The sequence below is a fragment of the Etheostoma spectabile genome, chromosome 4 (genome assembly GCF_008692095.1).
Source record: "Etheostoma spectabile isolate EspeVRDwgs_2016 chromosome 4, UIUC_Espe_1.0, whole genome shotgun sequence".
NCBI classification, from domain to species: Eukaryota; Metazoa; Chordata; class Actinopteri; order Perciformes; family Percidae; genus Etheostoma; species Etheostoma spectabile.
In genome coordinates, this window is record NC_045736.1 from 25,035,909 (window position 1) to 25,053,783 (window position 17,875).

At 41.0% G+C, this 17,875-nt stretch overlaps 1 protein-coding gene across 1 annotated transcript in view; it reads right to left on the bottom strand.

Moving 5' to 3' along the window:
- The window catches only part of adamts9 (ADAM metallopeptidase with thrombospondin type 1 motif, 9), a 46,867-nt gene extending 29,844 nt beyond the window's left edge, over positions 1-17,023 (bottom strand). The window contains 22 exon segments of the mRNA XM_032513116.1: positions 556-720; positions 842-1,052; positions 1,166-1,292; positions 2,382-2,511; positions 2,718-2,884; positions 3,817-3,912; positions 4,104-4,221; positions 5,136-5,272; positions 5,417-5,598; positions 6,040-6,185; positions 7,047-7,151; positions 7,822-7,963; positions 8,621-8,767; positions 9,621-9,726; positions 9,841-9,881; positions 10,502-10,626; positions 10,741-10,824; positions 12,014-12,351; positions 14,259-14,421; positions 15,996-16,010; positions 16,012-16,108; positions 16,595-17,023. Coding sequence (XP_032369007.1) covers positions 556-720; positions 842-1,052; positions 1,166-1,292; positions 2,382-2,511; positions 2,718-2,884; positions 3,817-3,912; positions 4,104-4,221; positions 5,136-5,272; positions 5,417-5,598; positions 6,040-6,185; positions 7,047-7,151; positions 7,822-7,963; positions 8,621-8,767; positions 9,621-9,726; positions 9,841-9,881; positions 10,502-10,626; positions 10,741-10,824; positions 12,014-12,351; positions 14,259-14,421; positions 15,996-16,010; positions 16,012-16,108; positions 16,595-16,749 — 2,997 coding nt within the window. The 5' untranslated portion in view covers positions 16,750-17,023.
- Positions 17,024-17,875: the final 852 nt, after the last annotated feature.

Here is a 17,875-nt window from a genome sequence, read left to right on the forward strand (position 1 = left end):
TGTACAGTAGGTGTTTGTATTTATCAGTACCACATGGGAGATCTGAAATATTCCTGGAATGCAGCCCAACACTTTGCAAGCTCCTCGCGCTACAATGTGTAAACTGTACAGCAGTTAAGTACAATCTTAACCTGCAATCAGCGATTTCCCAACACTCTAGTGGAGGGAAGGGAGTAATTCTCCCAAAGCTGAGAAATGCACAATCAACACTGGGATTTAACATTTGGTCCAGATCACTGCTGGGTTACAACTACAGTGTTTACACCATTTAACTTTACATTGACTAAACCCAGCTTCATAAACAACAAGAAGTCTTCCTCACATTTAAATGTAAATCCACAAGCCTTATGTTTATGTATGCCTTAACAGAAACTCACAAATGACAGAAAAAATATCTTGAGAGGAATAATGACTATGTATATGGTTTGAAATTAAAGAAAGGAATATTTTAACGTAAACATTAAGTGTATATACTATCATTGCTTCAATCTAATATATTTGACCAGTAAAGAAAATACAATACAACAAAGAGAATACAATAAGAGCTGAACTGACCTCAGACCAGTCGCCAGTCTTCCATTGTGGACAGAGGAATTCATTACAGGGTTGGACGGTCATCTTGTCCCTTTGACTGCATTTGCTCTCATCCCCGCCAGCATCGGCTGCCTTTCGACACACTGCCCCTCGACGGCGGGTGCCCCCACCACAGCTTTTGGAGCACTGCAGTACAAACGTTTGAACATCAGCTGGTGTAAACACATATACACACGCTGTGATAAACTTTGACAAACCTCTGGATTATGCCCACACACAAACCCCACACTTCCTACAACAATCTTACCTCCGACCAAGGGGAGTACTCCCAGCCACCCGGGTTACAGTCTCCATGGCAACCTTCCTTGTCATCCGGTTTGCGCTGACCGCTACAATAGCGGTCATCAACCTTCTGGGTTTTCCCATCTGTACGGCTGATTTTGGCACAGTATATTTCCAGGGTACGATATCCCAGGCCGCACTGAGCTGTGCACTCACTCATACGAGCCACATGCCACCTACATCAAGGGTGATAGAGAAAACCCTGCTCAGTATATTTAAATGACCAAGTGAAGTAAGAATTAATGATTGGTTCATATAGCTACTAAAGGCTGGTTGAACTAAGACAAACCTGAGTTCACATTCAGTGTTACAGGGTTCAGTGATGACAGCAGGTCTAGCTGTACCGTGACACCTTTGGTCTGACACCACAACCCTGTCTGACTCTCTGCTACAGAGAATCTTCCGTTTGCGCTCTCCTATGAAGACATAATGATGCAAGTATGGATAGCAGGTAAATTTAAAAAGTCAAACGTTTCTCTTAGAATTTTTAAGCACCATTTACTAAACAAAAATTAATACTGCAAGCAAAACAGCAATTGTTTTGTTACAGTTATTAAAGGAATGTATTGTTGTGTATATGTAAACAAAGAAATTATTTTTCTCCCTTTGAATGTTGTTCTTTGATGAGAAAGACACAAAGAAATGTGCAAGATTCATGACTAGAGTTGCAATGTAAGGTTTTATAACTTTTACAACCTCCTCAAAACAAACTCCCTTAACTTCCACTGCCTGTCTGACCTCAGGTTCTGTAAGATCCTGCAAATAGTTGCCAGGCAACAGCTTGCTCAGGAACAATATAGATCATCATAGGAACGCAACAACTACCAGCAGCAATGTGTGTGTACTTCACCTTAGCTCTTGAGTTGACATCCCTGCACTGAATCACAGTGCACCAACTGAACAGGGGAGAGAGATTTAAACCTCATGTGGCCGCAGGAAATAGATTCTCTATCAGTACCTCTTGTTACAAAGGTTTGCACCTCAGTGCTATGAGAAATTTGTGTGCCCCAGAGTGCCAGAAAAGCCAAATAAATCAGAAAATCAAAAGGTGCTGTGGGCATTACATGTTAGCTGTTTATCCTGCTGTGTGAACTCATTGGTATTTCTTTGGAATTTACTGTTGGATGTTCAAGCAGAGCAGTGTCAAAAAGTGGATAAAGAAGTTCTCAGACAAAGTGTTTGAGTCATAACACATAACAAGTTTTCGAGTTTACCTGTGATCCGCCTCTGCACGCCTACATACCCTGACATATGCTGGGTCAGGTCAAAAAAGGACATCTGACACAGCATACTATGAGGTCGACCTTTAATCACTTGTTCCAAACCTATATGTCTAGCAGAAAGCTGTAATGTTTAGCCAAACAATCTTCTCTTTCCTATGCCTCCAGCTCAGCCGTTCCCACATCTCATCTCTCCGTTCCATCTCATCTTTATTGTCACCACACCATTTATCATTGACCCCTCCCATCACCTCACTGTGCTAACCCCTTGTGCCTCCCCCTCACCTTGGCACAGGCGGCTGCACTCCTGCCAGGGCCCATAGGCATCCCAGAGGAACTGCTGAGGTTTGTCTTCTATGGGGATGTTAAAGGAGTACCTGACATCTGGGTTGTAAAGGTTCCCGACAGACAGCACCTGGGGAAAATGCAGGCAATGTGATATGCATTATTAAACAGTAGGACTATGAGTTTCTAACATCATGGATAGTCCACATCTTTGAAAGCACAGTAAAAGTCAAACATTTTACACAAGTATTTAAGGTTCATGCCACTGCTTCTAAATCCGTCCACCTCTGCATCTCCTCCATGGCAAACTAAGTCACTGTGATAAGAAAAACGTACCTGGACAATGATCTCCTCCTCGATGCGGTCAGTACAGTTGATCCTCTCAATGACATGGTCAGAGCCACTGTACTCGATGATGGCGTTTCCTACTTTGATTTCCCTTTTAAACATGCTGACAACAAACTCTCCATTAAGTAGGAACTCTCCCCGGCTATTTGATATGGCTGCAGAAAGAGAAAAAACAATTTTCTTGATCCCACTGAGACAGAGGGCCAGAATGAGCAGCAATGTGAAATGTTTTGTGAAAATGACAGTTCCTATTACATTAACAAGCTAAAGTAAACAAAACAATAGCTTCAATTTGCATGCGTGTGGGTAGCGTGCCTACATTGTGGCTAATAAGGCACACGCAGTAAGCAGCAGCAAAGTCTTATTGGGGTAAAATAATTCTCTGTTTCTGCAGAAGTCCCATCCAGGGGTATCCTGTTCTGTTCAACAACCAGTCTGCTGCACTGAACTTATTCAGCTTAATGCGATTATGGAGCTAATTTCCTGCCTTTACTTTCCTTGCCATTTCACACATTACACTCATATGACCGTGGAGAGCGGCCCTCATTGTGGCAAAATTGTCTCCACTTTGGGCACCTAGTAACTGTGCTCATACACAAATACATTAAACCTTGATGGAATGGAAGCCAGAGGGCTATCTGAGCTCAAGTATTAGCACGCTCGTGCCAAAAAGACATGTACACTAATAGCTGACAAAGCAGCCCTATCCAGACAGACAGGCCTATGGTACAGAAAAACACACATTTACAGATCCAAAGAATCCACACACACACACACATACACACACAAGATACAAGCGCTTATAAACCAACTGACCTTGCTGGAATGGTACCCATAGGCTTAGTTCTGGCTTATTAACATGTTAGCATGCATGCTATAGGCCAACTCCTTGGGTTTGCATTACATGACTTTAGACTTAAAGCTGAACACCATCACTCTCACATAGATAGGCAGGCAGAGACAACACATGCAGGCTTTCAACAGCACATTGCTTTAGAAATGACTGAATACAGTATTTATGGAAATGTGGAAATACAATTAAAATATTAACAGTAGTTTCTTTTGAACAAAATGTTGGATGTCTTACAGAGGTAGTTGTCATCCTCCGGTTTCCCTGAGTAGCTGTGTTGCCGCACATCTACATTTGTAGCACCACTGGGTATTCGCACTACTTCATTATAGCCTGCAAACAGCATGAGTAGTGTGTTCAGATTATTAGTTCACTATAGGTCTCTGTCTATGCTAGCAAGTGAGTCACATTTCCAGGGTTATTAATTCTGACAACTAAGCACACGTAAAAATGTGTTAAAGCAACATGTCTTATACTTGTTGAAAGTGAAATGATAGTCTAATTTTTAAAAGGTTATAGCTCACCATAGTGGACAATGTTGAAGGTGCCAGCCACAGTTTTGCAGGAAGAGTTGTCACCTCCGCACACACCACACTTGTCCCTCCTGGCTTTAGAGTTCAAGACATGGTCACAGCCCGCTTGCTGCTCAGTAAAGAGGTAGAAGGGAGGGATTTAAAATAAGAAAATGCCAGGAGTAAATAGTAGTAGTAGGAAAGCGACAAAAAGAGGGAAAGAAAAGTTTGAAAAGCAAGAGAAAAGATCAGGTTGGAGGACAAAAGTAATAAAGAGGAGAAGGATGTACAGAACTTGTATGACAATGTACAGGGAAGTCAGACAGGTTTTTAACAACAAAAAAGACTTTCTTCAGCTAACACAGTTGCTTTGAAAAAGTTCAACACTGCAATATAAATTCAATTAAATTCAATTCAATCTTATTTATAGTATCAAATCATAACAAGAGTTATCTTTACAGATAGAGTAGGTCTAAAATACACTCTATAATTTACAAGGACCCAACAATTCTAGTAATTCCCCCAAGAGCAAGCATTTCAACATAAATGGCCTTCTGTTATTTCTTGATTAAATAGTGATAATGAAAGAAAAAATCAAACCCAGTGGTCCTACAAATAGTTACATATGAACTTATTTAGTTACAGTTATATTGCTGACACCCATCTGAAATTAATTTAGGTGACTGAGCTCTGCTTGTAATTGGTTTTAGCAAGACTAATATCGAAATTTCTATAAAGACGGCAACTTACTGAACCACAATCTTATCAAAACACTGTATGTGGTTTAGAGTGTACACAGAGAAACCCACTGCTTCTTTCAAGAATTATATTGACGTTTATGGTGTGTTAGTAATAAAGCTTTAAAACTAAAACTAAATCTGTCACAGGTTTAAGGCAATAAACCCAGTCTAGGGATTGAAATGCTTCTTTTTTATATTTTCTGTGATGATATAGAAAGGAGGATTGTATCCACTCCAAACTATGCCAATGGCCACCGATAGTTATGATGACAAGATTAAAGTTAATTAGAGTTAGGAACCTCACCCTGCACAGGCCCTGGACACAGATGTCGTTGGTATCGGGTCCACACGGCGTGCCATCAATGACCCTGTCCCTGAGCTGATAGTAGGCCGTGCTGCCGGCCACCCTGCAGAACAGCTTACATCTGTCCTTCATCAGGACTAACAAATGAAGCAAGACAGAGATGAACACTTAATACCAAAAAATGTGAATGTCAAATTTACATTATGTCTACTATGCATAAGTAAACCAGGGTTGACAAAAGGAGAGAGCAGGATGCCAGTGACTGAAAAAAAGATTCTCACTTCCGCTGTACTTAGGCACCCAGCGAACATTAGGAGGTAGACCGTTGATGTTGAAGTGCCTGCCATCAAAAGCTGCACATTGCTCCTCCCTGAAATCCTTCTTCTGCTTGGAGCAGGGCTCAGAATTACAGGAACGAAACTTCATTCGGCGACCCACGCAATACATTCCTCCATTCCTTGGCCTGAAAGAAAGATTGAGGAAGTGAATGGACCAATCATTGTAATGATTAAATGCATATTGTAAGTAGATGTTTTAGAAAGCATCTTCCACCTTTTCCCTTACAGAATAAAACATTCATCTTTCTGCCCATTTTTCTTTTAACCTTATTGCTCACCATCATACACCTAAAGTATTCAATTTGCATTGTTTTCAGGTTCAAACTCTTCCTCATCATTCTATCTGTCTAATAAAATAGGATGAAAGGCAACATTTAAGGAGACTAAAGTGGTTCTTTATTTACCAGGAAACAACCCTGTAAGATCTTAGGGGGCTTGTCTTGATTGAACACTAACTATGGAAAGAATTCCCTCAAGGAGGCTTGATCTATGGAACACTGACTTCAGCAGCTACGATGGAGACAAGGTCCACTGGGCATGCATGACTACAAAGAGGGACTGCTCACACAGGTCGGTTGCATTCGCGCACAGCAATCTTGATGCCCCCGCCACATGTCCGCGAACAGGTACCAAAAGGGCTCCAAACTCCCCATGCCCCCTCCACAGGTGTGGCGTCATGCTCTTTGGTTATACACAGGCCGTGTTTGCAGTGCTACAATAAGAGAGAGAAGCAGAAAAAAGAAGAATGAATGAAGAGAGCAAGACATAGAAAAAGTCAAAAAGAGAGGGGATAAGAATGACCACATTAAATCCTATCCATGGAACTGGCAACACATCTATCTGCTCTCCCGTGCTTTGATGCTAATCTGGGAGAAATTATACAGTGAAGCAAAAGAAAAAAAAATAGGAACCTAAAAAGACATTTCACAAGAAATATCACGCGCGTTGTCAATAAATACATCTTGGCTCATAACAGACGGATAATCTTACACTGTTCAACAAACAGACTCCAGTGTAAGTGTTTAGTCTGGTGTATTGCATGGCATGGGATGAGAGGTTGGTGTAAACATGAAAAGGTTTCAATGTGTGTGTGTATGTGTGTGTGTGTGTGTGTGTGTGTGTGTGTGTGTGTGTGTGTCTTTGGACTTCTCGCTTTCATGTCTTATAGTGGCAGGAAGCAAGGGGTTAGTGAGAAAGTCCTAATTAGAAGCTACACTAAGAAAGTCGCCTCCATCATTTACAGCTTTACACCACCTACTTACATGCCAACCATGTTCAATTACATATGTGTCAAACCCCTATGAGCAACTTCTGGTTGAGTCATTAGAAAAGTTGTAAGATCAAAACAAGGAAATATGGTGAGGATTATCAGATCAACACAAAACCATGTCAGTATTACAGTAAATCATAATGAATGAAATTTGCAATCCCAATGAATGTTAAAAACAATTCACGCAATTTTTACCGTTACAGGTTCACTTCAAACTTTTGCATAAATAACACAGTTTCATTTCTTATTCCTGAGACCTTTTTTATTATCAAAGGTAAATGTCATGTTCCATATGGCACTTACCTTTCCAAGAGAGCAGTCAGTGCCATCTGCCCACGGCATATGTTGGGTTCTGCAGCCCCGCTGAGCGCCCTCTGGACTGGTGCACCACAGCCTCCGGCACTGGGTCTGAGAGACAAGCAAACAAACAAACAAACACACACACACACACACACACACACACACACACACACACACACACACACAGAAAAAGTTAGACAATCAGGAAGACAGGGCACATACATATATTGTTAGTAACCTCACGGTAGACAACCATATTAATACATGGACTCCATATGGCAGACATCCAATTCATAGCACATTATAAAACATTATGCCAGAATGTGACTTCATACAGTGAGTTTGCTGTAACAGCCGTGTCATTTACCAGGAGTTTCTTAGCCAGTGCCTTACAAGACTTTTCTGTCTAGCCAGATAGCATTAGTCAAAAAACCAGAGTGCTTTAGGTTGGCAAACCTATTTTTGAGACAAATATACCGTATTTGGATGGTTTGATGTGATGATTCTCACTCGTTTGCACCTTTTTCATATTCATGTTTTAAGGAGTTATTAACAAAATATATAGGTGCTGACATCATCACTTCTTTTATACATTACATTACATTTTGTTTGCTTATCGTATCTCAGAAAGAACTATTAGTATGTTGCAGTGAGTGACTTTAAAGGCTTCAAATGCAGCCAAGGACCTCTACAGCACACAATTATAACACAGGAGGCTTCCCTCAGAGACCCACATGTGCACCATGACAGTTTACATTCGCACACCAACTCCACTTACCATATAAGGGCACACCTGCGTTCCCTGCCCAAATATCAATTCACACTGTTTATTGACATTGTATATCCATCCAGGCAGCTGCTGCGAGAGACTGTATGGCCTAGAAACGGGCTCGTCAAGCAAGCACTCACCATATCCTGTGCTATTAAGAAATACAAATAAAATGACTTAAAGAAAAAAAGGGAAAAAACAAGAGACACAAACAAACAGAAAACACACTCAGTACAACTGGAGATATCATTTTTCTGTACATATATACAACCACTACTGTACAAACAGCTTGCTCAGTATCTTGACAGGTTTCTGTTTATATTCAATCAGCTATATGTAGGTAGCGGTGGGGAGCTCAAGAGTTAGTGATCCAGGGAGAACTTTACATAGTTGGGGGAAAGGAAAGGGATTTGGGATAGTTAGTATAGTCAGATGCTATACCATTTACTCTTTACTACAGTAGTAATTCCCTGGCTTTTCTCAGCGAGTTGAGGAGCCTTAGGAAATGAAGAGCCTAGAGGCTGCAACAGCCCTGAGAAATGATGACAGTTTATTTGCATTTAGGCCAAGAAATGTGGCTGTTTCTGCCAAAAGTAGGTACAAAACGCACTCTGTGAATGTTTAAGGAAACATATTTGTGAAATCTATTTGATAGTTATAAATACTTGACCTTACTACTTTGCATTTACTATTTGATTTCAGGCTGTTTGAGTTGATGAGAAACTTTTCAACAGAAACAGAACATTATCTACATGATCTTATCCCCATGCATGTTTGGAATAATCTTGAAGAAAAGAGTATGACATACTCAAGGAACTCTGTGATGTACTTCCTGCTACACTTGGACCACATCCAAGGGTTTGTGTTGTAGTTAAGTGTGGGAGCCATCACATGTTGCTGAATCTTAGCTCCATCCTCCTTACATTTGTTACTGTCGTCATGAGGCATGTTGAACCTAGCAGAGTGATAACAGAAAAGCAATTTTCAGGTATCATAAAATATATTACAATAACCAAGAGAAACGTTTTCCTTTTTCGAGTAATAATTCGGTTATTTGATATATCTATCACGCAATCTAAAGTACACTACTAAATTATATGAACACTGGGAAAAAGACAGCCGAAAGAAATTGATGTTAAAATAAGAGCCCATTGAGTAGTGAGAGAAGCCGGTAAGCTCCTGCATGGTGAATGCATGGATCCTGGTTGGTGGTGGACAGGTACAGCACCACACTGACCGCAGCCTTCCCCCTGAGCTACTCAGCTCCCCACCTGACAGGTACCATATAACACTGAGCTCTGGGGCTAAGCAGTCGTCAAGCATGCTGTCACCGCTTGATGCGGATAAACGTGGAATTGAACAATCACACCTTTTGTTTAGTGGTTTGAAGGAGCATTTGTTAGAGATGATGACGGCTGTTAAGGTCTGTAACAGTCTCCACTGTAGAACGCTAACCTTCTACCCCCCAGCTCTGGCTGACTCGGGACATTGGAAAATGCAGTGTGCTGAAGGGCAGGTTTTACTCAAATTCTGAGAATTACAGACTCTTTTCTCTTTTCTCTCAAAATGAAAGGCAGGCAAAATTAGGAGATATGATCAGAAACACACCGAAAACATAAAGGAATGTACAGCTGTTGTATTGTCCACGTATGCAAGATCCCTTGATCCCCATCTGCTGGTAAGGCATGCGTTGATTCCTAGAAAGACTTTTAAAGCTCCACCAATGTCTCACTGAAGCAAAAACGTTCACTAACTGAAGTGATAACAGTACTTGAGGTAAACAATCAGTGGATACATGCTGTGCTTACACATGGCCAAGTTCATGGGCGATGGTGAATGCGGTGCTGAGACCATTGTCCTCGCTGATGCTGCAACTCCTGTATGGGTCACACACTGTCCCCAACTCTGCAAGTCCTTATAAAAAACAACAGTTTCCTAATTTTTCATCATTATCATGCCAGCATCAATGCATGAAGTACAGTAAATATTAGTTTATGGTTGTGAGTCTATAAAACCAAATCTACTTACCTAAGGTGTCACACTTATCCCTTGCTCTGCAGATGTCCTGCCTGTGGTTAAGACACAGATAATGGGTCACAGTCAATGGCAATGTAGAAAAGAAGAACACTTTCCCAACCTTCAGGGGATCCTCCTTATTTAGGTAAACAGAAGTTGCATTCATCAGGCATCTGGCATCACCATTTGATATATGTCTTTGATGCAGCTGATTCTCCAATAAAGTATACTAATTACAATGTGATTTGGTTCATGGGATATTTCCCTAAAAGCCTGTTCAAAGTATTTAATTAACCTTAGTGTTAGTTCACTGATCCTTGCTACACTGACACTGCATCACTCACTCACTGCTGCTGGCAACGCTTTGCCTCCACCACCCCAGCATCCACCTTTCTACTTCACAATCCTAACATGACTCAAAGTTTAAAGTGGTTTTTAATGTCTTTCTTTTAGATCACTCTTTTATACCCAGGGGGGCTTCTGCATAGCACTCCGTGGTTCAGCTTAGCATGGTGCTTGGCTGGTCCAGGGAGCTTTATCAAGAGCGGAGCCATCGGCGCCAAGCATAACTGTATTTCCATTTGTTGCAATAAATGGTTACATCTGTGACAAAAGTGTTCCTGACTGAGCTGAATGCAGCAAAGAATTTGATAACTTGATAAATTTCTTGCACCTGGTGATTAGGATGGCAGTGTCGTGATGGGAATGGTGGTTATCATCCAGACTGTTCTGGCTCTGCTGCCAAATGCAGAAGTTCTTTAAAGTGGTCTGTGCATTAAATGAAATGACTGGGCCATCCTAAGAACAAACACAAAGAAATAATCAAAGATGTAATTTATTGATTAGTATGTAATCCACATACATGTTGTAAGTGTGTAAGTATGGAGATTAAAACACATTTAGCAATCTTACCAGCTCGTTGTTTATTATGACTAACTTTACAATCACAATGTTAATCAGGTTGCCAATGCTAGGGTCCTTGTAGATAGAAGATACCTGAATAAAGGAAACAAAATATGAGCTCAATCAAGATAAGACTAGTTTTAATATTAGAATCCATATGTTACAATATCTTCTTTAACTTAAACCAGTTGAAATGTCACACGATATATTTACTGGTGACTTTAATGTAACATGGACTGCTTTCCTGCAGTTTAAAACCACTACCAGGAATTTGGATGATTGGAAGATCAAGTGGCCGGAGCCCCTGTTGAGAAAGTACTGTAAGCCTTGCCAAGAACAGAATATAGGTCATCTCAGACTCCCCCTGAGGACTCTCGGCCCCAGACACCTGTGGAAGCTAGTATTTGAAGTGGCCGAGAGTATGCAGTCTATGTGACATACCTGAGTTTATTTTTAACATTCATCAAAGCAGGCAGGCTCTACCTCAAGCTTCCCTCTCGTCCCCCCGGCCGTTTGAAAGTGGTGTTTACCCCTGCCCTAGGCTGCCCTTTTCCTTTCCATAGCCCTCCTCCAAAGGCCACCTGACTTACTTGCAGCACAGGTACATATACATTTAGTGACCAAATATGCACACATTAGGGCTGCACGATATGAAGAAAATGTCTAATTGCGATTATTTTGATTCACGATATTGGACGGAATGATCATTTTTTTGTCATTATTCTCAATTTCATTGAAAATTTAAAAATGAAAATTATTATAGTGTAATTTTTGCAAGGACCTGTACCAAACAAAGATTTTCCCTTTATTTTATAGTGACAGTGTATAGAGAGGAAATGGGGGAGAGAGAAAGAAGGGATGACACTCAGCAATGGGCCACAGGTTGGATTTAAACCTGGGCTGCTGCAAAGAACTCAGCCTACAAAGGGCCGCACGCTCTACTGGGTGAGCTCGAGGTTGATTTTTTTCTTTAGTCTGAAGGATAGGATTTGTATGCTGGGACGTCTCTTCCTGCAGCACCACACTACTTCATTCAGAATGGTTTGACACATATTTGGCCTTTGCAAGTAAACACGCCCCCCTGTGATTTGGATATTGCACTAGTCCATTATGCAATTTCTATAAAATTGTGATTAATTGTGCAGCCCTATCACACATGGAGCTACTTTCTGGCCATATACATGCATAGTATACAGACATATAAACACACTTCCATCCCCCAGCTAACTGCCTCCACCAACCAAACATTCTCTACAAGCAGTCCATAGAAGATAGAACTTACTATGGACATTAATGTGAGTATGTAGTGCTGTAGGTTGCTGCCATGATGTTCCACCATTTTGTTGTCGGCCACCAGCATGACTTCAACGAAGCGCGGGTAGGAGAGGAAGCGCTTTGATCTTCTGTGAGGTCCTGAGTCACCGCTGCTATCATTTGATGCTCTAGCTGTAGCACTGCCGCTCACCGATCTTAGCAAAGCATCGCTGGCAAGGCCAGCACTCAGTGACCCCAAGTCATTAAATATACCAGCACTGACCACAGGGGCTGCATTGGAAATAGTGGTCAGCCCTGCCACTGGCCTTCTCTTAAGCTTGTGTCTCTTATGTCTCTGTTTGTGTCCTGGAGAGAGACGTCAGAAGGAATTAAGCATGAGTAAATATACAAAGATGGAGGGATGATGGGAAATGCATTCAGTCAGAAAAACAGATATGTTTGTCGTGACAATGTGTTTACAGTTACGCTAAAGTGGTGGTTTATGTATGTAAAGGTGGAGATAAATGAGTTAAGTTTGCTGTCTGGAAGTGGGTATTGTTAAAATAAGTTGCTGCCTCTTTCTCTATTTTTGTTTATTGTGGGTTGACAAATGAACACTGCCTGGATTGCCTTTTTCTCTCTCTTCCTTCTTTTTCAGAAGAGAGAAGAGAGGAGGGCAAAGAGTTCATACTAGGTAAACCTGGCACCCAGCCATAAAAAGATGGAGCACAAACTGCAGTGCACACACAAAAAAGGCAGTTCCACAACTGGGCAGAAAAATCTCTTACAGTGAGGGGAATTAATTCTGATTTTAATCATGACATAGCAACAAAATTGTTGAATGCTAGTCTTGTTTCCCATCTCATGCAGATAAACATTACTAGACCACCAGAAACACATCCCCAGCTAGATAACAATGATATGGACTACATCATATTAGTGGATCTGCTTTCAGGATATATGATTTATAATTGAAAATTAACAATTTGCTCTACTTCAAAACTTGCGAGCTAAACTTGGAACTTTGTATAAAGATGAAATGGCTCTTAGTCAAACATATTTTCCTTCAGGCTATGATATCACACACATACAATATACACATGTATTGTATTACAGAATGGACCAAAAGAGAAACACACAAACATACAAAGTACAAGAGCACACACACACACACACACAAACACACACAAACACACACTCACACATGCATAGTGAAACCAAACATCTGCAAAGGATGTCCAGCAAACAAAGAGAAAATATTTGCAGATTTATTTTCTTAGTTTTGATCATTTGACAGTTTCAAGTGGCATGACTTTTCTACTATACAAATTTACACTGCTTGTTCACGGCAGTGGGTCGACCCAACTTTCTTATCTAAGAAGAGGAGGAAGTACAAGAGTCAACAGGAAGTTTAGCCAGTAAACTGAGATGGAAAGATACAAGGTTAAACTTCCAAATGATTTTTCCTTTGTGAGAGTTGGAAAGTTGCCTTTACTACTGTGCTGCAATCTAGGCGCTGCACTGTGCAGGCTATACCTTACTATGTCTTGCATGTGCCATTTCATTACCATATCACAACAAAGAAGAAAAAAAAAACTGAATAGTTCGAATTACATTAATTCATCAGTTTTCCAGAGCTTTTCCTTTCCTCATTATTTTTTCTAGGATTTTACAGTAAAGTATCCAGCTCTGCAAGCTATTTTCTTCTTTTTAATATTTGCCTTTCAAAATCTACCTCAATAACCAGACAAAATCCAAAGTTGTCCTTGTTTTAGTACCATGCTACAATTATTGTAATAGCTCAATAAGCTCACTCACTAGAACATAAGCAGCTCCTGTTATCCTGTTAACTGTGGGATACAATTTAAAGGTCAAATAATGCATGCACATACAGACATGCAAATGGCAATTTTTTTCTACTCACAATCAACAAGTATCCCATGAAAACACATGAACCAATTGGATACACAATTGTTTCTCTTTGTAGGTCCATGATCAGAAGCAGCAGTGTGCTGGTTAGCAAGAAATAGGACACTAGGTAAAGTTTGACTTGAACAGATATTTAAGTCAGTTGATTGGCCACCTCAGTGGTAAGATTTAAATCACCACTGACTGCATGTACAGTAGCTGTGTATGTGCGTGTTTGCAACCACATGTATAGAGGCATTAAGGTTGCATCTTTGTATTTTTGTGTCGTCTATAAGCATGTTTAATTTGTGACAACCTTCTGTGCAAATTTCATGCATGCATATACATCACGTAATAGACCGTACCTGAAGTATCACAAGATGAGTTCTCCCCAGATGTATGTTTCTTTGGTGAACTCTTTCTGTATACAATATGAGGTTTTGTGTGTTCCTCTTCATAGTGTTCTCCTTGATAGCTGTGTAGGGGCTCCACAAAATATTCCCCTTCTGGAGACCTAAAAGTGCCAAGCTGGACGGCAGAAAAATGCATACCAGTTAGTCTCAATCCATCTATTTTCTATAAATGCCCAATACTTTACAGCAAAAACATATACAAACATGGGGAGAAGAACTTGCTAAATCTACACAGACAGGACCAACGGGAATATATAGTTCAAAGATATTTTTGCAAATCAGTGAGCTGCACTCTAAGGCAATGTATATTTTAATTACAAAATATTTATAGCAAGCAACAGTGCCTTGTGGCTCATTTACTAGTTATTAGAGAAAGTAAGCAATGCTTTTTTATAAAAAGGTGAAATAAGTGAATTTGGATGCATGTAAGAATGGTCCCAAAACCTGTGATGCCTATCAGGAAAATAGTGAGATTGTATGTTCTTGGCAAGCTTCCTGAGAGCCTTGTTATTTGTATTTCACATGGTATGTTTAGTGTTACTGGCTAACTTGGAGGTCTATGATGTTTCAGATAAGGTCCATGCCAACCCAAGCACATTTCACTTGTTTCTCGTTGGCTGTGGGGAATCATCATGGTTAGCCCTGGGGACTGATACTAGTTTTGCACAATTACGTTTGGCATGAGTCATTTTTGTAATCCCTGATAATATAAAAAAAATTATCATTCTCCTGCATTTACAATATGCAGCATGATGGATTGTTCTTCATGCAAGGGGGCACAAGAAGACACTTTATTTCTTCCGTATTCCCTTGAGCAAGATAATGGATTCTCATTAGGACCTGTACTTTGATTGACCTGGGGAGTTGGCAAGGGAAAGGAGAATCTCCTTACAGGTTTCCCTGCAAGAAAACCAGTATCCCATTATTTTAGGCTGTACTGAAGTGGTGGCCCATCAACAGTATTGCCTGCTTTAGAACAAATGTGCCCTCAGAGGTCTTAAATAAATAATAAGATATGCTCCATAAATGTCAGCTCTAGGCCTACCCCTAAAGCTCTCTGGAGAACAGAGCATTCAGACAACTTTAATTTGATTTGTCATTTCGACCTCTTACTCATGTCTGTCACCTCACTGTGGTTTGTATATATAAAACCAGTACAATTTTCCTCCACTTCAAAACATATTCCCGGGAGTGGGATCTATTTGTGATGACGTCGGTACCACCCGTACCCCCGTGTCTGGGCGTAAGCGTCACCGAAAAACCGGGAGACGGGGGGGCATGTAAGTAAGATTTAGAGAATTGTTCGTTAAACTTGACTATAGGCGGACGGAGCCACTCAAAGCCCATGTTGTTCTCTTTTTTGAGGTTCCCTTCGGGAAAGCCCCCACAAAACTAAAAATGAAAATTTTAGCAAGTCAGTGCTTAAGTCAAAAATTAATTTCGATTTTTTAGTTTTTACGGATTATGAAATTTTTTCATTTTTTAATTTAACAAAATTTTTAGAAGGGCAATAATTTGAAGCTTTTTTGTATTGCACAAAAAAATTAAAAAAAAGCAGGGGCAAAAAGTTTTTTTTTTGTTACAAGTCTTGTTACAGCGTAATGGCCCTAAATCCCCAGGGAGAAAAGTAAAAAAACCCGGGTTTGAAAAAGCACCACTGCACGACGAGTCTCCGTGCGTAAAACTCACCAGTCCGGAGCACAAATGATGACACGGCGGTTCCGTTGTGATTACAATTTATGAAGCAGGTCTTAACTCCGGTCCCCTCCCCAAAACCCCATTTTTGCAAACCTTTATTTCCCCTTTTTGGGGACCCCAATCTTCACAGGTAGAGAGGGGGGAAAAATCCGAACCCCGGTGGGGTTTGGGTGAAAATCCCCGGGAAAGCAGAATTGATGGTTTTTGGGCGAGGCCCAGTGATCTGTAGAATTGTCGGAGCTCCGTCAAAATTCGTTTTTCCCTTGAAGTGACACGGTGGAAATTGTCACCGGTTTCATTACTCGCACCGGTTTTGCAATTAAAAGCGCGATTTCTCTTTTAGGGGAAAAAGGGGCAGAAAATAGCAATGAAAAAAAAGGTTTAAGGAGCAGTAAACCATAACCCAAACGAAGAGCCCCGATGTTAATCGATTTTTTTATGATTACAACAAAGTAATTTCTTGAAAAAGCTGTTGTTAAACAGCATTGCAAGTAAATGATAATCAGTCAGGGAACTTTGGGTATTTAGAAAGCGCTGCAAGTCATGTGCTTGGCTGAGTTCAAAACTCATTCATTCTCTGCCCTCAGTGTCAGAAAATAACTCCATAAAGAAAAAAATGCAGGGGGTTGTCAGAGCGGCATACTTTACCTGTGCTTGAATTCAAAAGCAATTTCCCCGTAGATGCGACTACATACAAGAAATCAGGGAATAGTAGGAACCCCAAGCCCCAGAAGAGCACATGCATGATTGTCCACGTTCAGAGGAGAGCGGCAGCCTGTATTCCTGTAGTAATGTTGTATTCCTCCGGTCACTCACACACTTTCCGCCTCCGGTCCGCCTGCCACATCCAATTTTATTATCCTTGACTCTTGAGTAGATGGTCTCTGGTCGGTGAAGTACACTGCTGGGACGTGAGCGCTTCGCGGATTCCCTGGCGAACATGCATACTGCAGATGGGTGGGCTGCTCAAAGAGTCAACTGCGATGGGCTCCGCTGCAAGCCTGTGCACCAGCTTTCTCCCCAGCTAGGGGCGGGATCAGCCAGGCAAGGTACACTGGTGCTAGAGAAGCCACTCCCGTAATACACTGTAGTGACAAAAAGTGGTCACGTAGTGTCCACTTTGGATGATATGGCCAGTGTCTGGGTTGTTCCCACAGTCTTTTCGGGCAGATGTATACAGTTCTAAGTTAACACCAGGATCCATACTCCCAGTGACCATAACGTCCCTCAAATAACTGACTTCATGAAGTAAGGTATTTATATTTACGGAGTGATTCAATTATAAATTTGCACTGTCATACAATTACTGTAATACTCAATTTCTATAGCTTTGGGCAGGTTTTAGAGGGGTGGGCAGTTGCAGTGTGCAGAGTACATTGGTGACTATGACAGTGAGGTGGGGCCCATATAATAAATGCCTGCCCTGAAGCCACAAGCAAGATAATCTGGGCATGGCTGTATACTTAGAAGTTGATGGGACCACAGAGTAACAAAATGTAAACCGGCAAGCAGTGTAGCCAATATACAGTAGTGATTTGAGGTCTTAAGTACGTGCTGGAATAGGTATTGTGTAGGGATAATGGTAATAGTTTTATGAGCTATAGTCTCCTCAGCAGAACAACAGACTGTATGGAAGCCTTTGGTAGGTGCCTGTGTTATGTGGAGGATCAAAGAGGGGGCTATCCAGTCTGCGTCCTGCCCCATTCATGCAAACCCCCCACACACAGAGCTACAGACAGACAGACTAACTAACAACTTGTTCTAATAACGTTTTATAATATATCCCAAACAGGTGCATCACAGACATATCAATATCATCACATGTCGCCCAATAATTAAACAGAAACATGTTTAAGGTGGTTTAGCAACAG